Genomic DNA, 22,355 nt, shown 5'->3' on the forward strand with positions numbered 1-22,355 from the left:
AAGTCAGTAGGACTATGAGTTTTTATCTGAGTTTTAGCTAACAAGCTTGGTGCTGTCATGGGTCCGCTCTGAGTTTAAAAGCTATAAAAACTGGGAAAACCTCTCAATGTTGTTTCTTTCTTCCAAGTGTTCATTTTCCTCAAGTTCCTGCTCGTTTCTGAATATTGCTCATTGCCTTCAAGTAAATAATTTTAATATTTTGACCAGAGTTTATAATTATCAGTAGGGGTTAATCTGTTAAGAGTTACTCCATTGTTACCAGAGTGGATCACCATGACTGGGTAGCAACAATGGTGAATTCTATTTACATGGCAGCCATAGTTGGTGAAAGTGAAAGACAATTAGAAACAATATTTATGATTAGCAATCATGTATATATGTGTGGGTATGTGTACATGTGCATGTATGTTGCAGAGGCCAATGACCACTGATTCCACTGAAGAACTTTTATGTCTGAGAACTAAAATAAGAAACTTACAGATGTGCACTTGAAATTAAGGGAGAACTATAGAAGAGAGACCAGATAAAGGGATGACTACAAAGATGTCTTTATCTTTTGAGGATTGACAGTAAGTCTCAGGTATGAGGAGAATAACTTGAAGTGTCCCCTCTGTTGGTTTGCTTGGGCCGCAAGTCAAGATACAGTCTCTTCAGACTCAAGCTAAATAGAAATCCAAAGCTTTTTGCTATGATCACATACCTGAATCAATTCTTACATTGACCCTGGACTGTGGAAATCCATAGGTGGTCAAAGGAATAGAAAGGGGACAAAATAAAACTCTTTCTTATGGTCCCAAGGTAGGATCAGTTCGTCATTAAAACTGGGCTTGGGCCACCTGATATACTAAATCCTACCCTGGAGGTGAAACTATCCATACCCCTAGTACACAGAGTCACAGGGAAGTGGTCCCCTGCTGTTCACACTGAACCAGATGGAAACTAAATGGGAGACAATGTGATAAGAAACACTTGGATAACCCAATCCAATACCTTCATTTTATAGAGAACCATCTGAGGCCCAGAGAGGTTAAGTGACTCATCAAGATCTCACAGCTACTTGATTACAGGACTTGAGACACACCTCCAGGGTTTCTGACTCTCAGTCCACCGTACTGAACCTTAATTCAACAGGATTCACCAGGATTTTGTGAAATTCACCAGGATTTTGTGAAACCATGGCTACCCCCAAAAGGGTTCATACTGAGCAATAGATGTCTCTATTTCACATGTAAAGGCAAAGGAAATCAAGACTTATTTACAAAACAGCAGTGCTTGATAACTCATTTCAAATCATTTAACAGTTTGCCAGCTGGTATCTGTGAAAAGCTATGCTACCGCTTCACTGGTCCATTAGCTATTTCAGTAAATGTATCATTATTTGTCATACTTTGTAAAAATAGACTCCAAATTCAAATTATTGCATATTTTTGTTCATTATTCAGGTCTAAGAACCCACTTAGCTAATGTAGGCATCATACTCACCTACCAAATAAAAGACCTGTTTTGGTAAATAACGATTTTATTGGCAGCACACCACCAGCTTCTAAATATCCAAAGAAATCTTTAGTTTTATTGCTGTGTATTTTTAAGTTAAAGAGGTTTTTCCAAGATTTTAGGGGAAAATTTTCCATTTCTTTCAGTAAAGACATGTAAATCACTTGGGGATTTTAAACACAATCTTTAAGTAATATTAAAATCCTTGTATTTCCTATTAGCATAAAAGTTTCCTGAAGGCAAGAACTATGCTTTCTTCAATATTGCATCTCCAGCATCGAACATGATGTCTATAACACAATAATCACCTAGTAAGTATTTGTTGAATGACTAATGGACGAATAAAGAAAGAGATCTTTCTTCCAGGTGACTCCATTGTAAAAAACATCTACAAGATTGAATTTCTCCATTTTATGCAGCAGCTTTGGTCCTGGGCATACAGCCACGCAAAGGTTCCAAACACAATTTATCAACATGCCTGCTGATGCCTTCCTTACCTCAGCCTCAAATATAAAATCCCCATTTTCTTGGGGAAACATTCATAGGAGATGATAATTGTCAGTAGCAGAATCTCTTTGAAAAATAGATTGAAAGAGAAGAATGGACTACACTTGTATCTGTTTCTTTCTTTCCCATATATCTGCTAATTTACATACAGAAGATACACCAAAACCCTTCAAGTAGAAAGCGTTTTGCAATATTTCACTTGCCACAGCAATTACTATGCTGTAGACTTCTTGAAGGCAGAAGAATGTCTTCTTTCACATTCCGGGACAATGTCATCTTTATATTCCAGGGTTTATCACAATGTCTATCACATGGTAAGTGCTCCTTAAAAATTAGTCAAAATAAGATAGTGAACACCAGTAGGTATGTTCTACTTTGAGTAAACCTGACATTTGTTTCATGTGTTTTAATATCAACTTACAATCAACTTTATAAAGTCCCATCTACTGCAGAAAAATCCCATCTATCTGTAGCAGCTTTAAAATAAAAGACTTAGGACCGCTTTTTTTATATGGAGTTAAAGCTATGATTTTAGAAACAAATTAAATAGTTCCCTGTTTGTTGAAGGACAGATTTCTCCTGATTTTGCATCTTTTCACAAGCATCTCTGCTTTTGTCAAATAAATGCATGCCACTAACAAAGCCCACAGCTATTAAGAGCCAGCATAACAGATGCACATTCCTAGAACCTTCGGAAAACATTGTGCTGAGCTCTCACAAAATACTACCATAGTTTTTGAGCTTAAACTAAACAGTAGAGACCTTCAATCAATACTGAAGAAGGGCCTTAAGGTACTGAGAAAGAAAAATAACTTGGTTAGCAGCTTCATATAATACTTTCAGCTTCCTCAGTGTAGCCCAAATTGGCAACTATGGATCAGTTTAAGTGACTTGGATTTTGGTAGGCATGTTTTGATGTTGTTTTTGTCCCTTTCTTGTTCAACACCTCACAGCCAAGGACACTGGTTCTATGCATCAAATTTGAGGCTGATTCTAATGTATTAGCCAACGCTGAATTTAGAAATCTAAGTTGGTATGTAGTTTTCTATTTAATGAGTGTGCCCACAATGCATAAACGGAGGTGGAATGATTCCATTTTAAAAGCCAGGCTTATCTTCTTTGAAACCTAGTCAGTGAAGATAAACAGTTAACCAAGCTTCTTTAGACAGTGTTCCATTTATTAGCTACATTAATAACAGTAATGGGTAAGAGTCTGTCTCAGCTGAAGAAAGAATTGCCCTACAGGATGTAGACTACTGTGAATGTTCGGCCACATTCCTGTTGGATTTGAGATTGAGCACAAATTTAAGTTATTACTCATATTACTCATTAAATTTATATTTTTTCCTATTAGTGTTCTCAAGGCCTTGCCAAGGTGTCTTTCAGAATTCTAATGTTCCTGTGCTCTTGAATTTTGTTGAGGGGAAGAGCATGCTGATTGCTACAGAGAGAGATATATCTTTCACTGTCCCCCTCCTTCCCCACCCCTGCAGTCCTCACCAGGCTTTCGTACAGGCCTCTGCATTATTCCATCTGGTTTTCTGGCCTCTTGAATCTCCCCACTCCAGTCCATCACACAGTAACCCTTCAAAACACACATGAAACCAGCCATTCCCCTACTCAAAAAAAATACAGTCAGTGGGTACCAAAAAAGTTCAGATTTGACTGACTCCTGACATGCATGGCTATTTATAATTTGGTTTTGATCCATCTTCCCGGCTTTATCTTACTTATACTTTATACTCCCTGAACTTGATTGCTAATTTTGCTCACGCTTTTCCCATCTCTCCATGCCTTTGGTCATGCTGATCTCTTGGCTATAAAGAATCTGGTCACCGATTTCCACATGTCTGATGCTCACTCCAAGTTGGAAATCACTTCTGTTCGATTTTCAAATCCCTAAGTATTGGGCTGCAGTAACTCCTAAGCTCTCATTTCTTTTTCATATTATGTTTTATATTTATTTCCATAAAGGTATTATCTTGCTTTCTTCCCCTTCTTCAGATTCTAAACCCTTGAGATTTAGAAGATGAGTCAGACATTTCAATATTCTGGATAACTTCAGGCACAAAGCCAGCACATGATAGCTACTTAGTAATTGTGAATGATTGAATGAATGAATGAATGAATGAATGAAAATGATCTCTTCTGTATCACAATATTTTCCCACTTCAATAACATGACAGGAACATGAGCCATTTAAGCAGTTTAATTTTCTAACCCAAAATGTGGGCTCTGAAGATCAAAACGAGTCTATATGCAACAGCTGAAGTGTCAAAACACATTAAAAATAATAATGCAAAAATAACCAGGTGTAATCTAAGCTGAGTATTTTCTTCTGGCACCTCTTCCCTTACCATTCAATTTAGAATTGTGTTCTATAATTATCATATCTGCTTAAAGGTCCTATTTTCTGCTGATTCTTAACTAGCTAAAATACATACAGCTTTCAGAGATTGAAAATATTAGTACAAGAAATGAACTACTGTTTTCATCTTAACTTATTAAATGCAATAAAATGCACCTCACTTAACATAGTAATTTTTTATCAAATATTCAGCACTGTGAAATGTTCAGTTATCAATTTGACACCCATAATTCTGATTGTAGCTAGAAACTGGAAAATATGGAATACGGTCTTTAAGTCGGTTAACAGGGTAAGACCATTCAAATCCCTGGATATTCATGCAGGACCTTCTATCAACAATACATTGTTTTGGATTCTGTCAGTGATGAGAAGAAAAATAAGACATGGACCACCTGCCCTCAAGAAATTTTGACAAGACCAAAACTGGGTTAAAAGTTTCAGGACTGATATCACGCAATGCTCAGTGCTGGGATTCACACTTCAGAAGAAGGCTCTCATAGTATCTAGGATGTGGCAGGGCAAGTTAAGAGTAAATCAAGGACACGACCCATGTCTACACAGAAGGGGCAGCTCTCAGGGGCTCTCAAAAACCAACTGTCCACCAAATTCTGTTGAACTCACATCTAATTTTTTTTCATTTTGTTCCATTATGCTTACTGCTACTGTTTTCTTTAATTGAAGTTAGCATAATTTCTCACTAGATTAAATTAATAACCTTCCAATTAATCTCTCCATCTTCTGTCTATTTCCCTTCTATTCCACCCTCCACACAGCTGTCTATAGAGACTCCCTTCAGAAATATAAATGTCCTGCCAAAAATCTTGAAATCACTCCCACGGCCTTCAGGGTTAAGTGGAAGGATTCAACTCCTACCATGATCTGACTCTCTTTCTCTAGCTACTTCTCTCATTATTTCCAAATCTGGCCTGAAGTTCCAGCCACACCATATGTCTCCTGAAAGGGACCCTGCAACCCGTGCTGCTGTGCCTTTTCATAGGCTCTGTCCTCAGACTGCAACTTCATCCCACTCAGCTGCCCAAACTGAATATCTTCTAGTTGCCTTTTAAGGCCCACATAACTCCACTGATCTCAAATTCTAGTGGCTTCACTGCTCCATTCCCACTGTCCCCTTCACCTTTCCTTTACTTGACAGTCTGGCTCTTCTACTTACCCAATTAGACAAAGCTTAATCAATGACCAGAATCCTCTGTTCTTAAAATGAAGACTTCAGTGGAGACTTGTTAGGTCCATTTTCGCATGAATAAACTGCCCCTCACATGGCCAAACGCCCCAAATGCATTCCCATTTAATACCCCTGCTACTCTGCAGTGATCAGAATGCTGTTCCTGAGCTAGTTTCCTCTTCAACTCAATGACTGTTAAGAAATTTCTCTTCTCCAAAGCACTCACTCACCCACAGCCATGAAAGAAACCATGTTCTTGTCTTTAAACCTCAAAGGGACTCCAGGCTGGTGCTTTGTTTTTTAACCCTGAAAACCATGAATGAATGATGCATCTCTTGCCAGAAAGTTTTGCCACCCTAAAAATCTGCTAGCAGTGTGAGAAATGCCGCCTTGAAGAAAGGAAGTATGTAAGGGGTGTATTCACAGAAATTACAGGAGCAACATCAGCAGGTCTGAGACAAAGGGAAGAGAGGTGACCTAGAGTAAAAATGAACCAAGTCCTTCAGAACAGGAAGAAGGAGAGCATGTGGATTCACAAGCAAGATGAGCCGCAAACACCTATGTGCACTTAGAATAAATCAAAACCTCATGACCTATTAAGATCCGTACAATGTGACTCTATCCAAACTCTATCTCACTGTTTACCCTTCTTATCAGCTTCAGGCACTCTGCCTGCCATCAGTCTTCAGATGTGCCTTGCCATTTCCCCACACAGGGCCCCTTCCACTTGCTAGTTCCTCTGCAAAGAATGAGTAGGTGCTTCATGTCTGGATCCTCCCCCTCATTCAGGTCACAGTTCAGCTTCTCTGAAAAGCTGTCACTAACCATCCCATGTAAAGGAACCTATCTCCCTTTCATTATTTCTTTATCGCTCCACTTTTTTTTCCCTTTAGCACTTGCCATGGGCTAAAAATGTTTTGCTTCTTTATTTTCTGTCTCCTTCCCAAAAAAAGGACCTTTTTCCTTCATTCACTGTAGTATCTCCAACACTTTGTGCCTGGTATACAGTAGGAGTTCAATATTAGTAGACGAAATTAAAAATGAATGAATAAATAAATTAATGAGTCAAGAGGAAACAAAGCAATAACATATAACAAGCTTTTTGTTTCTAAAAACTTGACCTCAAGTCACCTGATTGGAACTTCTGTTTCTATGAACTCACGTGGAGATTGGGAGCCCACAATCAAGTTGTTTACTACAATTAATTTGGTTCCCAGAAGGAATCCCTTAGGCATATTGGATTGGCCAAGTACAAAGGGATTATGGTTTTTGGATGAAAAAGGAATTATGGTTGTTTGATGATTATTTAAAACTAATATGGATATTTTCAAGCAAACTTCAGATGGCCATGACATCCATCAGGCCAGGCCTGGACCTTGGGCAGAGGATCACAGAGAAGACTGTTTTCTGTTGGTTTGGTTCCCATGAGCATAGGCAGAAATCTGTTAGATTTTAGTTAAAAAACAAAAAAGAATTCCTTGACTTGATGCATTTATTGCATATATTAATTCCACCTGTGGAAGAGATGCTTTTCACTCTAAGTCTACAAGGGCATGACAGAATTGAGTTTGTCACTGAGGTCTGTTATCCACCTGCATTCTAACGGATTGTGGTGATTTTAAAATGTTCCCACAGGGGCGCCTGGGTGGCTCAGTCAGTTGAGGGTCCGACTTCAGCTCAAGTCATGATATCGTAGTTCGTGGGTTCGAGCCCCGCATCAGGCTCTGTGCTGACAGCCAGCTCAGAGCCTGGAGCCTGTTTCAGGCTCTGTGTCTCCCTCTCTCTCTGACCCTCCCCTGCTCACATTGTCTCTCTCTCTCTCTCTCTTTCTCAGAAATAAATAAAACATAAAAAAATAAAAATAAAAAAATAAAATGTTCCCATATTCTCTAACAATCTTCTCTTCAAAGATAGAGTCTAGGGGCGCTTGGGTGGCTCAGTCAGTTAAATGGCCAACTTCAGCTCAGGTCATGATCTCAAAGTTCATGAGTTTGAGCCCCGGATCGTTGGAGCCTGCTTTGGATTCTGTGTCTCCCTCTCTCTCTGCTGCTCCCCTGCTCATGATCTGTCTCTCAAAACTAAATAAACATTACAAAAACTTTTTAAAGGAAAAAGATGGAGTCTAATGCTCTACCAGCCCTTGACTATGGTCTGGCATTGACTTCTACCGAACAGAATGTGTTGCAGGTGATGCTATATGACCCTCAAGCATTCCACCTGATCTCTCTCAGGAAGCACTCACTCTGTGGGAAGCCGGCCACCATAGCAGAAGCATGTTAAGCCTTGGGAGAGGACCACAAAGAGAAAACTAAGGCCTCCCACCAACATATGAGTGAGTCACCTTTTCTTTCTTCTTTCATTCAGCTTTTTACATTTTCCAGAATTATCCAGCCAAGCCACTCCTAAATTCCCCCACAGAACCCGAGAGGTATAATAAAAATCTATTGGTGTTTTAAGCCTCTATACTTTGAGGTAACTTTTACATGGCGATAGTTGTTCTGGTTGCCTTTGTAAACTGTTTATTTTTAACCTAGCATGTCTTTCTTTCCAAGTCCCCCTGTGTACAGGTACCTTAGGTAACTGAAGTTGGAGGGGAGCCACTGAATGAGGTGACTAGGCTGTCTATTGCCTGGGCTATGAGCAAAACCCAAAGGAAGATTAAGTGGGATAAAATATGAGACAGACAACCCATTATCACCTGAAAGACCACAGCAGAAATAAGTCAGACAGTAAAAGTTTCTCACTCCAGCAGTCTGCTTATTTTGCAGTAGGTCTGCTCTTTCAGATTCACATACTACTTTAATGAAGTCCTATATAAGATTCCTGTATCCCTTGGAAATTAATCTCCATTCCCACTAATAAAGGCAGAAGCTGCATTACAGAGAGAGTAATAAATTCTAGTGACCTCTCTGGGAATATGTTTTCTCTTCACAGAACTTTGCTTCCCGATGCCAGGCCCCTGTGAATAGTAAATATGATTTCTTTGCCTTTCTATATTCACTCCAGCTGAGATGAGGTCCTGAGTATGGGGAAAGCTCCTTTATTAAAGCTATATAAGGCATTTTGTAAGTGATTCATTCCCAGAAAACTGAGAGTTGACGGTGCCCATTCTGTACATGAGTTCCAAGCAAGTTTTATGCATTTAAAAATAGATAAGTCCCCAAACTCAACTGTTTTAAGTTAATTATTAAGAGTTCTAGTTAGTCATTGATGAGTCACTAGAAATTGGTATGCACACAGTCAGGAGTTGTGGCTTCCATAACTTAGAAGGGAAACAGTCAAGTCATTTCTCTGAGTGCTGCTCTGGTAAAAAAAAAAAAAAAAAAAAAAAGAGTATAATACAATGATGTTTGATGTCCTTCGCAACACTATCTGCTCAAAATGCTCAGAAACATTATTAAATTTTCAAATGAATTCCTTTTCTCTGTGTCTTTGGATGAGAATCAGACCAGATTTCTAGTTTCTTATGAAACACTGAAATAACTGTATTTTTCCATTCTACAACTGTTAAAAGAATAAATGATAAAGATCTGAAAAACGTATATTCTACCTCCACCTAACTATAACTTCATAGTTTCTACTGCCCAGTATTTCTAAATAAGAAACTGTGTAATATCTGTGTTTTATGCTAGCAAGAAGAATTTGAAGATAAAACCCTCTGAAGTACTTTGTGATCTTTGAATTTTATACTTTCATAATTTAGTGACCTCTTTTGTTTTCTACGTTGGACTCCATATTCAGAAAAAGGTGGTGATTTTTCTTGTTGAATTAAAACTTGGAAGTAGAGACGTCTGTTTTCTGGAACAAATAACACTAAAGTTGAGTTAGTAACCAGGTTATGCATAGTAATAACCATTTAGGCCGATCACGTTTAAAATTCTTTGTTCATCTACAAGAATAATTTTCTTTTTTAAAATTTGATTTCCTATTTGAAGTAAAGGAAGGCAAGAATGCTGACAAAATTCTATAGTTTTCAATGACTAAATAGTGTGAATACCTAAAAATACAAAAGGTGCAGTTTTCTGTGTTATTAAATTATATAAAAATAATGGGCAGAAAGTTATGTGTAGGTTACAGGAATCATGATCAACATAGAAAATTCAACTGCATTTTTTATATCAGTAATTCACACATAAAAATAAAAAAATAATTTATATATATTAGTGTTAAAGAACAAAAAATACTTGAGGAAAAAATTTTAAATAATGTGTTAAACATTTACACTGAAAACTATAGAATGTTGCTAACAGAACTTGAAACAATCATAAATAAATAGGTATAGGATGTTCATGGATTGGAAGGTTGAATATTATGAAGAAATTTTATTTTTTTTAATGTTTTATTTATTTCTGAGAGAGAGAGAGAAACAGTGTGAGCAGGGGAAGGTCAGAGAGAGAGGGAGACACAGAATCTGAAACAGGCTCCACGCTCTGAGCTGGTTGTCAGCAGAGAGCCTGATGCGGGGCTCAAACCCAGAAACTGTGATATCATGACCTGAGTTGAAGTCGGACCCTCAACTGACTGAGCCACCCAGGCGCCCCGTATGAAGAAATTTTTAAAATCTCCCCAAATTGATCTATAGATTAAATTCAATTCCATTAAATATTCCAATAAGCTTTCTGTGTAGAAATTGACAAGCTGATTTTGAAATTTATGTAGAGATGCAAATGATTTAGAACAGCCAAGCAATACTGAGAAAGACAAACAAAGAGCTAGAAAGCTTGTATTACCTGATTTCAAGATTTTCATAATGCTAAAAGAATCAATGCAATGTAACACTGGCATAAGAAAAGGAAATCAGTGGAACACAATAGCTTGGATACAAAGAGACTCACACACAATCAACAGATTTTCAATAATGGTGCCAAGATAATTCAGTGAGGAAAAGAAGATGTTTTCAATAAATTTCATGTAACAAATTGTTAAGTGTAGAAAACAAAAATGTATCTCAACTTGTATTTCATATCATAATCCTTGATATAAGAGCTAAAATTATGACACTTATGAAAGAAAATATGTAAGAATGTCTTTGATCATGGGTGCAAGCAAAGATTTTTTAGATGTGATCCAAGAAGTAATGATCATAAAAGGGAAAAAAGATTAATCAAGCTTTTATAATTTAATAATGTCTCAGCACCAGACATTGTTTAAAGAAATGAATAGCTAAATTGTAGACCAGGAGAACATATTTGCAATGCATATATCTGACAAAGGTTTGTATTGATAATATATGAAAAGCTCCTACCTATTACTCAGTAATAAAAAGACAAACCAACATTTTAAAAAAGTACACAAGACATGAACAGACACCTCCCAAAGGAAGATATACGAATGACCAATAAGCACATTAAAAAAGTGTTTGAGTGGTGCCTGGGTGGCTCAGTCGGTTAAGCGTCTGACTTCAGCTCAGGTCATGATCTCACAGTTCATAGGTTCAAGCCCCATGTAGGGCTCTGTGCTGACAGCTAGCTCAGAGCCTGGAGCCTGTTTCAGATTCTGTGTCTCCCTCTCTCACTGACCCTGCCCTGCTTATGCTTTTTCTCTGTCTCTCAGGAATAAATTAAAAAAAAAAAAAATTTTTTTTTTAAAGTGTTTGAGAGGGGTGCCTGGGTGGCTCAGTCAGTTGAGAGTTTGACTCTTGATTTCAGCTCAGGTCATGATCTCATGGTTAGTGGATTTGAGTTCCATGTCAGATTCTCTCTCTCTCTCTCTCTCTCTCTCTTTCATTCTCTCTCTCTAAATAAATAAACCTTTTTAAAAAAGTGGTTGACATCATTAGTCAACAATGGAAATTCAAAGTAAAGCCATAGTGAAATACTTTTTACACCTACTAGAATGGCTAAAATCTTGAAAACTGACACAAAGAAGTCCTGGTGGGAATATGGAAATTGTATATGTGGCTTTGGGGAATGCAAAATAATGCAGCTACTTCGGAAAATATTTTGACCATTTCTTATATAGTTAAGAACATACCCAACTTTATGACCTAGCAATTCTACTCCTAGGAGTTTACCAAGATAAGTACAACATATGTTGACCAAAAAAAAAAAAAAAAAAAAAAAAGAATGTTCATAAAAACCTTATTTGAAATAGTATATACACAGTAAAAATCAAGAGGAGAATAGATAAATTGTGGAACATTTGTATAGTAGATACTACTCAGCAATGAAGAGCAAGGGGCTACTCTATTTTATAAGCAACAAATGGATACATTTGAAAAATAATATGCTATGTAAGAGAAGCTAGACACACGCACAAAATACATACATCTGCTCCATTTATATGAAGTTTAAAAATAGGCAAAACTAATTTAGGTGAAAAAATAGGAAAATTGGTTCCCTGGGATTGAGTGGGTAGGAGCACAGGGGTTTTTTTTCTCAGCATGGATAAATTATATATCTTGATAGGCTGTGGGTTATATAGGTGTTTGTATTGTCAATATCCCCAGAACTATACAACACTTAATACCTGCATTTCACAGTATATAAAATATATGTCATTTTTAAAAATTAGAAGAAAAAAATCATAAATAATTTCTTGTAAAAATTATTCAGTCAGGATCCTTTTAGAAGTAAAAATTATTATTGGGGTGCCTTGGTGGCTCATCAGTTAAGCATCTATCTGACTCTTGATTTGGGCTTAGGTCATGAACTCATGGTTTATGAGTTCAAGCCCCACATTGAGCTCTGTGCTGATAGCAAAGAGACTGAGATTCCCTCTCTCTCTCTCTCTCCCTCCTTCCCTCCCCGTCCCTCTCTCTTTTCCTCTCTCTTTTTCTCTCTCTCCCCACCCCTCCCTGCTCTCTTGCACTCTTTTCCTTAACATAAATCTAAAAACATTTTTAAAAAAGAAGTAAAAATGATTACCATCTTAAGAATGTAGGCTTTTCGGTGATTAAAAGCTACATTGCTACTTATTCAGCAATGCTTGAGAATCTACTAGTGTCTGTCATTGTTCTAGGCATTTTGAACATGTCAGTGAGCAAAACAGACATAAATATCTTCTTTCAAGTTGCTAACAATCTATAGGAGTAGGGAGGAAGGCAGAAAATCAGGAAAACTTAATAAATAAGTCATTGTTGTAGTGTTTAAAAAACTGAGAAGTTTTATGAAAGAGAGAAAGCTTGAAACAGTGCCTTATTGTGCTCTAGCTGCATGACATCAGTTTTTAAAAAGTTATAGGTATACGCATATTTACTAATTAGTTTTGTCCTTAGTAATTGATTGATAATACATTGGAAGCATTCCAGAAATAAGGGTTTGGAGTGTGTGCCTGTGTGTATGTGTGTGTGCGCGAGTGCGTGTGCATGTGCATGCATGCGTTTAAAAGTGCTGGTTTATCATCAATGCTTTATTCTTCAAGCTTTTGCAATATTTAATGCCTGAATAAACATATATCAAGATGTCACCTGGGGTGGGTGGAAAGGTTAGTTTCAAGGACATTGTGTTCAATGCTAATCGCCTCATGTGCTACTGAGTCATAGTCACATTGAGTTATCAAGTCAAAGAGCAGCCCTTTTTGTCTTCTGTATAAAAGACAAGCTGCTCAAATGTTACAGAATTCAGACGCCCAAGTCATTAAGACGTGGTTGTACATAAAAGATGCAGCACTGATAATTCAAAATAGACAAGAAGAATGTGCTCTAGAAATAATTCTTCTACAAGTCATAATATCTGGCACAAAACATAAATAAAGCCCTATTTTTCTCCTTCAGTGCCCTGCTGTGAAGAAGCCACCGAGCCAACTTGTTATCTGCCAGTAACAGTGAGTTTCGGGAAGGCCTTCAGCTATGGAGAGACTCTTTCTGCATTTTTTTAACAAGACATAGACTGAGGATACAAGAAATCCCCCACCAAAAAGCAATAGTGTTAACAATTCAAAAGCCTTTGTGATGAAATTATCCAACATTCTGAGACACAAAGCCCCATGTTGTTTTTCTATAGCTAAAAACAAACCCCACATGAAGTGTTTTTAATGTTTGTTCTTATTTGTCATTCTTAATTACATATCTTGGAAAAACCCATCTCTAATCAAGCTCTATAGATGTACTAATTGACCTCCAATCCTAAATCTATACAGCATTCGAGGATTCTTCCATGGTCATGTGTTTATTTGCCAGCTACAGCTTATGTTTTCCTGTCTCTTTGCCTGTACATTTATGTATCTGCTCACATGGAATGCCTGCTGAAATGCTACCCACATTTCCACTTCCCACTGAAATCCCTTTCCTGGGTGAAGTCTTCCTCAATCAACAAAATCTGAAGTGACCCGCCCTTCGCCCTCTTTAAGCTCACACAGTGTGATCTTCAGTCCCATGACTTATCTGCTGTAGAATTGTACCAGGGCATTTCCTGACTACAGCGATCCCGCTTGGAGGCTCACAGCCCAGTTAGGGAGAGAATTGTAGGCTCCATACAAAAAACCCAGTTTAAACACAGATTGCATTCTCAAAATTCTCAAAATTGAACTGCAATCTTTGTTATGAGAGCTTATTATGAACAATGATTCTTGGCCAGCCATCAAAGCTCACCTAACCCATACAGCGCTTGGAGTACAGTATTAATAGCACCCTTTGCAAAATTATTTTTCTGAGAAAGTGTATCTTCTCAGAGAAAAATATTATATGTGATTCTGTCCTACTTCTTCACTGCCAACAACAGCTGATCAAAAATGTTTAGGTGATCAAAAATGCTTAAATGGTTGTTGATGAAATACTACCAAGAGCCATGAATTGGTAACTGTCTCCCTAAAGAACTCACAGGAATGATCCTCATCCAGTGGTTCCCAAGTCTCCACTCAGAAGCTTCTGGGAAACCCCATGTGAATTTCAAATGTTGCATGCTTTCCGTTACTTGAGGAAACATCTGCCAGGGTGTGGTGGGGAAGTTGGGTATTGGCCATACAGTGGCACATAGAACTGTATTACCTCAGTTTCCTAGATATTTCTATTAAAGGAACTTGGGCTTATTTAAAGCTATGAAATAGAGTCAACATGTTGCTTTGTTTGGGTTAGATTCGTAAAACACAAAAGTTTAATAAGATAATGCTATTTGTCTTTTTTAGCATCTTCTCTCATACTGTTCATCTACAAAAGCAGTCATTAGCAAAGGTATTTAAAGAAAAAGCAGAAGGAGAAAATCTGGCTCATATCTGGGTGGCTTCAATTTGAAAAACAGTCAATAAAAATATGGAAATAACAAAGACTTTGAAACGAAGGAGATTACAAAAACGAAGCTAGTTTTCTGATCATTTCCTTTGCCTTCTATTCCTTTCAGACGAGCCTAGATTTTTCCTTAGTAATCAATGCAATTTGTGAAGACATTATCTTTCTCTGAAAGCTCAGTTTGGTGGCAGAAATTGAGAGAGTTTCTCTTACCTCTTAGTTCCCCCATATCCAGAGTTGTCCCAAGCTGTTCTAATAAAGCAACTCTTGCCGCGTTCTTTTTGTGTTTCTTGCCATCATAATGTTGCTGGGCCATCAGAGGGTTGTTAAACCAGGCTGCACAGAGCCCACAGTACCTGTCTGAATCTCTTCTTTGATAGGGAGATGCGACCACTGGAGCAGCGTCCACCCTCGGAGGCTTAAGTGAGTTCAGGGGTGTTGCTGTGAAAGAAAACAACCAGAGAGAAGCAGAGGCCAGGTTAGTCCATTACCGAGTACACATGTCTTCAATATCTGAAGATGGAAGAGTCTCATGTTCATTCTAGCGCTCAAAATCCAGAGTTTACTGAAAGCAGGAAAATTATTTTTGCCAGCCTTCATTTTTGAGGCTGGGATACAATAGAAAATTCCCAATTTATTGAGATCATATTTCTCACGTTGTTATGCTTAAATCTGATAATTCAGGAGACCATTCCTTAGGAGGAAAGAACGATTTTCAAAAATAAACTCTTGGAGGTAAGGGAGGGATCCATTAAATCGAAGCCAAGCCTGGAGTAAACATTGAACAGCTATGGCTTCAAAGATTCTGAATGAATGAATGAATGAGACATTTGTGTGCTATAACTAGAAATAACCGACACATAAAGGACTTGCCCAAGTGATAGAAGCAGATCTTTCAGTTACAAGGATTGCACCAATTGACAAAATCGTGCTCATTTTATTGTCAGTTTCTTCTGTTAACTGTGATAGGTTATTTTCAACGCATACCTGCTAAAATTGATGTTGAAAGTATAATATTGGTTTAAAAGACCAAAAGACAAACCCTATAGAGCAGATGTTGCTTACCTAAACTGAAAAGGCATAATATCACTATTTTGAGATTGCACAGCCCTAGCTATTAACTTAACACATTCCATTGTGAGCTTTCAGTTATTTTTGGTCCAGAAATTTAAAAAAAAACTAACTTGCAGGAGTTTACTAACAGAAAGTAAAAATAACTTTCTTCTGCATTACAACATACAATGTGCTTTCATCCCCCCAGTAGCTATGACTTAGATTACTGTCCCATTTATCACCTGATGGACCACACAGATGCCACATGATTTACTGATGGTGACATATCTAGTTATGGCAAAGGCAAGACTCCAAATCAAATCCTTAATTTCCAAGGCCAATGTTCCTTACAATACCTCTAAAGACTCTTCTTATACTTCTTAATAAGTAATTTTATAATAAGCAAATTTAGATATTTTTCTAGACCTCAGTCATCTTTGTTTTACATAGGATTTAATTTAAATTTGGAAAAAGGTTCTAATCCAAATATTTTACAGAAGGTATTTAAATTCTCATATGGCCCATTAGTCATAATGCAATATAGCAGTACCTTCTGTTCATTCTTTGCCTCTGTAATGTAGAGTAAACTTGGCAAAACCATGAACATTAGTGTCATTCCAAAGAAAAGCTGAAATCTGGAACCTCAATAATAAGTAAATACTTAATCAACTCCCCAATCTTTCAAATCAGTTTTGTGTGGGCTTTCTTTTCAGACTAAATAACATTCAAATAAATACTTGCTAAATAACATTTTGATTCAAGGAATGACTGTATGGTGGCAATATCTTGAAAAAACCTTTTCTTCTCTACCCAGAGATATCACCAGATGGAGAAGTTTTAGCTAGTTTGGATGAAACTTAATCGTATTATTTCTATAGGGACTTAGAGAAATAGTACATCTCTTAACAGCCTTATTACTAGATTCAGTCATATATCACCATGTGAAAATAAAGCTCAAAAGTGGGCCATACCACACCAGCCGCCACCCAGTATCATTCTGTTATGTCTTAGAAATGCTATTAAAAGCTACAAATACTCAGGTGACCTGTATGTAAAAGGACTTCTACCTACTTTTCAGAAGGAAATTGGATCTCACTTCCAAAGTTTCCTGCAACCCTATCAATTTCTGAGGATTTATATCCATCTATTGTTTTTTATGACAAGGGAAACATATCAAATGTTTCCGATCAGAATGAACGTTGATTCTTGAAGCGTAGCTCACTTTTCTCTAAACTGGGCCCTAAAAAAACATCTGAGTCAATTTCATCTATTGATACCTCTTATACCACTTTCTGGCAGGAGTGTGATGCACAACAAAATATCCATCAAATAAGATAATCTTATCTCTCACACAAGAAAGAAGGTTAACACTGTGTCTGTATTATAGCTTCTCCTCCTTAATGATTCCACTACCTGGTGCACAGCCCCAAAGTTTAATTTTTCTTATGCTCCTATTTCCAACTATCCTCATCAATCCCAAATGAGTTTATATTTCCTGTAAGGGCAAGAAAAGGCAGCAGCATGAAGGGGTGGAAACCGTGTGGGATCAAAGTCAGAAATCAATGTTGGGTTGGATTCCATTACCCCCTTAGCTGTGTCACCTCTGGCAAATCTCTGATGTCTCTGGTTTCCACAAGGGTAAAATTCAGGGTCACCATGTCTTTAAAGCTCATACGGTTTGGATGGGGCAAAATTATACAAGCTTGCTCTCTCTCTATTATGGCTTTGACTGAATGCCAAATAGCGAGGCTATATGGGAAGAGAGCAATTTCCAGATCATAATGCTAAATCTGAGTGTGAGCATGGGCCATAACACCCATAGTTCTTTGGCAAAAGTATATTATTCTAATAAAATGAATACAAAATAAGGTAAAGATTATGGTTTGGTCTGCAAACATGTTTGTAACAAAACACTCTGGTTGATGCATAGTGCATTTTTATTTAAAATTCATGCTTTATGTTTTTATTCTAATTGCAAGAATATTTAGCTAAATACTGACTTCACCTCCTCTATGTACAACTTAAAACCAAGAGTTCATTCATCAAAACCAGTAGTTTTCAACCTTGGGCGAACATTAGACTTAGCAGGAGCTTTAAAAATCTCTATGTCCAGGCTGTCTCCCAGACCAATTCTGTTCAATTATATCTGAATCTCTGGGTAGGAGCCAGGCGGCGGGATGCTTTAGTGCCCTCCTCCCATACGACCTTGATCCATGTTTCCAAAGTACAGCCAATGTTGAGAACCACTAACACAAATATTGCCAGATTTTATTTGAAAGTGACTGTACAAGAGTCTTCCTAGATCTTCACATAAAAGAAAGTGCATACTACACCCCACAGCAATAAAGCCAATTATTTTGTAGGCAGTAACTGAAATGCCACATCTTTATCTGTGAGGCAGAAGGATATAATAATTACTTGGCACTTTTTAAAAATACAATTTGTTGTCAAATTGGTTTCCATATAAAACCCAGTGCTCATCCCAACAAGTGCCCTCCTCAGTGCCCATCACCTACTTTCCCCTCTCCCTCAGCCCCCATCAACCCTGTTTGTTTTCAGTATTTAAGAGTCTCCTTTTTTTTTTCTGGAGGGTTTGCTTCCCTCCCTCTCTGTACCTTTTCCCCACCTTCCCCTCCTCCATGGTCTTCTGTTAAATTTCTCAAGATCCACATATGAGTAAAAACATACGGTATCTGTCATTCTCTGATTGGCTTATTTCACTTAGCATAATACCCTCCAGTTCCATCCACATTGCTGCAAATGGGCAGATTTCATGCTTTCTCCTTGTACTTGGCACTTTTTAAGCCCCTAATCAAATTCTCCATTTCACCAAGATGTAAGTTTCTCCAAAAGAGCAGCTAATGTTATACATTTATATTATAAAAATTAAATAACAATTCTGATCCCTTGTCCCAAGAAGAAACTCATATACACATTGAGCTGCTGAGGTAAAGCACCGCCTAACTTTGACTGGTACCATCCCCGGCCTGCGCCACCATCCCTCTCCTCCTGGCTCAGCACCTGGCCTGTAGGGTGCTGTTCGGTCCCATCTGCTCTGTGAGGCCTTGGAAACCCAAGCAAGTGGTTCTCCCTCCTCCAAACTCAAAGCACTTACTAACCGCACAATTCACTGAACATTTCTTAAACAGCGCATTATAATCTTACTTGTGTGCACATGCATAAGAGAAATTAGATCATAATATGTATATATGTATAAACATACATATATGTTGCAATAGAATTATTAATGTCTCTAAATATGAAGTGCTATCCTAGATGTGCTGAAACATAATACACAGTATACGGACCTAATTACATAGCTAACCTCCTAAAATTTCTGACTCTCACAACACATACAGCCCCCAGTAATTTGAACAGAAGATCAGGAATCTGTAGCCAGTTCAGAGTAACTATAATAAACTCAAGTTGTTCTAATGCTTGAGACAATTAAAAAAGTCAGTCACCAAAACTTGATTTCTAAGGATCCACCTGACCTGAGAGCCATTTTCAATATCCCCTTTATGTCTTGCATAATGTTTGTTAAGGAGCAAGTTCTCAGTAGCTATTTGTAGACTGTTGGCTAAGTTGTCTTGAGTAATAGTTTAGAATAATATCTCCTATATTTGTTTCTTTCCTGGTAGAATAACCACAGTTGCTCTAAGGACAAAAATATTTTCAGAGCATCCTGTGAGCATCTCTCTTCCCATACTTCCTTACTCTGCAACGTAACATTGTACACAACCACACTCTCCATGAGTCAGCACCTTGCCTGGTGGCACTCACGCAGTGTATATCCCATGCCTTTTGCTAAATGAACGAATGAATGGATGGATGCTCTTTGCATTAGAAGTGAATAAAGTACCAGTGACCAAGAGTTTCCTTATCTCTTCTAAATTGAATCATTTAGGGCTTGAATGCTGTACCAGTCAATATAAATATAAGTACTAAACAATCACTGGCAAGATTCTGGGTGGGGGTGGGGAGGTGAAGGCTAAATTATAGAAAGGCAACATGTCAAAGTGTAGACACATATCCCAGGCTCCCTATGCCTTCTGGATTCAATTGGATATACAGGAAGTCAGTATTGTATCCAACTTCTGTCTGTTTGCCAAGGTGGCCTGTTTCTATACATTTTAGAGAGTTCAAATTATGCACATCATTCCGGAAATTTTACTTTCAAACAGGAAGCCATTTACTTGGATTCATTTAGCACAGCATCTAAACCCTCGCTCCAAGCTTCTGACATCGTACCAACCACCCCAGTTTGCCAAGAACTGAGAAGGTTCCCAGGATGTGGGACTCCCAGTGCTAAAGCAGGGATGATCCCAGGCAAACAGGAATGAGTTTGTCATCCTAGCTTCTGGGGTCACATCTGGTTTAACATCAACTGGAGAAAGGAATTAATAAAAATTTTGGAAATAACTGCTTGGGAGACCAGAGCAGGTCCCTTTCAACCAACCAGACAGGCTCTATCAGTAAATCTCAAAGCTTTACTTGTCAGATCAGCATGTGAGTGTCCTTAGCCAGAGAAGGGGATCACACAGTCAGCAGGGAATGGTATTCTTACCTGCCTATCTGCCTTCTGGACCACAGTACATGGTGCCCTTCAAGCCCCAAATGTACAGCTTTCACTGGCATCCCCCTCCCTCTCTCCTCTCCTCTGTTCCTCTCCCTTCTCTTCTCCTCCCTCCCCTCCCCTTCTCACCCTTCTCTCCCCATCTCTCCCGTCCCCTGCCCTCCCCTCCCTTCCATCCCTGTCTTTTCCTTTCTCCCCCTTTCATTCATTCTTGATGCTTTCTAGGCTTTAGGATAACAAAACTTAGTCCAGCCTCACAAAGGACTTGGAGGCTATTGAAATAGTTTCAGGAATTCACTTCTTCCAAAGTATGTGGCTTTCTCACCTAATATATTCTTGTCCATAATACTAATTCCTCAGGTTTGTTTGACATTATACAGTTTATTCCATTCTGTCTCTTCCATGTATTTTCTTCTATAAGTCTCCCCCAAATCCTGTTTGACCAATGAGGCAGCTTGAAGTTCAGGGAGATGAGTCAGCTATCACAGGGTCCTCTAGCTAATAATCAGCGGCAAAGACAAAGGCAAATGCCAGATCTTTTGACTCAAAGACCAGTGCCATAGTTTAGTTTCCAATGATGCTGAGGGAGCAATAGACCAAATAAACAGAACACATTTCCTAGGCTTCAACATCTGTTCTCAGCAGGGATTATCTGGAACTATGCATTTTCCTTAAAACAATGTTTCCAATTCCCAGTGCCTATGATCAACTGCCTTTCTTTTTTCTCTTTTTGTCCTACCCTAAATCAAATTATTGACAGTAAGAATCTTTCTGCAAGTATCACTATTTTGGGGGGCGGGGGGGGATTTGTTTTTGTTTTTGCAAATGCTATTGACAGTTAAATGTCCCCGGGCCTTTCAGTGCTTGGCTGAGGAGACAGCTGTCAGTGTGGATGGACAACTCAGTCTTCCAGCCTCTTCTGCAGGTAAATGCCTCAACTCATGCAAACCAGGCAAAGTCAGGGCTCAACATATATCTCTTTGCATCTCTCCCAGAGGACAGAGCCTCTTGTCTAGATGGTAGATGCTCAAACAACATGATCAATAAAGGAAGAAAAGGACTAATACATTTCAGGCACAACCAGTTGGGTGGATTTCTTATTTTCTAAACAGCTAATTTTAAATCTTGAATGATTTTTGTTAAGCTTTCTAGGGTTAAAAACAAGTTAGATGTTTGTATGTGGGGAGAGATTACATAAATTGTGGGCATCTATATTGTGAAATACCATGCAGCAATCAAAAACACGTTTTAGAAAAAAAATTAATATTTAGTGACCCAGAGAAATGCTTGGGATATAATATAAACCAAAGATGTGTTTATATGTAGGGTGTAAACCAAATTACTTATCATTAAATTATACACACCCACATATTTAAAACTATATAAAGACTAGAAGGCTATAAATCAAGATCTTAGCAATGGTTATTTCTCAGTTGCAGATTACGGTGATTTGTTTTATACTAGCGGATATACACTCCTTGATGCAGAGGGAAAACATTTTTATTTTACAACTTACATATAGGCCACATTTCATGCTAACGTGTTTTAGTACAAAGTGGAGAAAACACTGCTTAGGGGACGCGTGGAGCCACAACCAGGTCTTAAATCACAGAAGATTTTATTTGTGGTGATTTATTTATTAATTTATTGTTGATTTGGGGGAAAACAGGTTGGGAGAAAGCTGGCTTTGTCAGAATATGATGTAAAGGCCCCAGCTTCCCCTATTTCTCCAAAAGATACAGGGGAAAGCCTTTTTCCCACTGTATGGCAGATCCCCAAAATCATTCTCAGTATTTAGATAAAATGAAGAAACTCTCTTCCTTTTCATATGATATGTTTAGAAGTGAGCTCCTCTCCCCAAGGCTGGATGATAGGAAAAGCCATGTGCTATTTCTTGTATGCCATGAGTGAAATTAAAGGACACTGTAAAACATTTCATGTTCCAAAATACATGCCATTAAACATTTCCCGAGAAGTAATAAAGGCGAGGGGGGCTTATCAGAACCATCAT

At 38.0% G+C, this 22,355-nt stretch overlaps 1 protein-coding gene across 1 annotated transcript in view; it reads right to left on the reverse strand.

Moving 5' to 3' along the window:
* The window catches only part of ZMAT4 (zinc finger matrin-type 4), a 338,356-nt gene that overhangs the window by 96,611 nt on the left and 219,390 nt on the right, over positions 1–22,355 (reverse strand). The window contains exon 5 of the mRNA XM_039253399.1: positions 14,929–15,156. Within this exon, the coding sequence (XP_039109330.1) occupies positions 14,929–15,156 (228 nt within the window). The remainder of the gene's footprint in view (positions 1–14,928; positions 15,157–22,355) is intronic.

Source organism: Hyaena hyaena, unplaced genomic scaffold (genome assembly GCF_003009895.1).
Source record: "Hyaena hyaena isolate Hyena2069 unplaced genomic scaffold, ASM300989v1 scaffold_446, whole genome shotgun sequence".
In the NCBI taxonomy this organism is placed as follows: domain Eukaryota; kingdom Metazoa; phylum Chordata; class Mammalia; order Carnivora; family Hyaenidae; genus Hyaena; species Hyaena hyaena.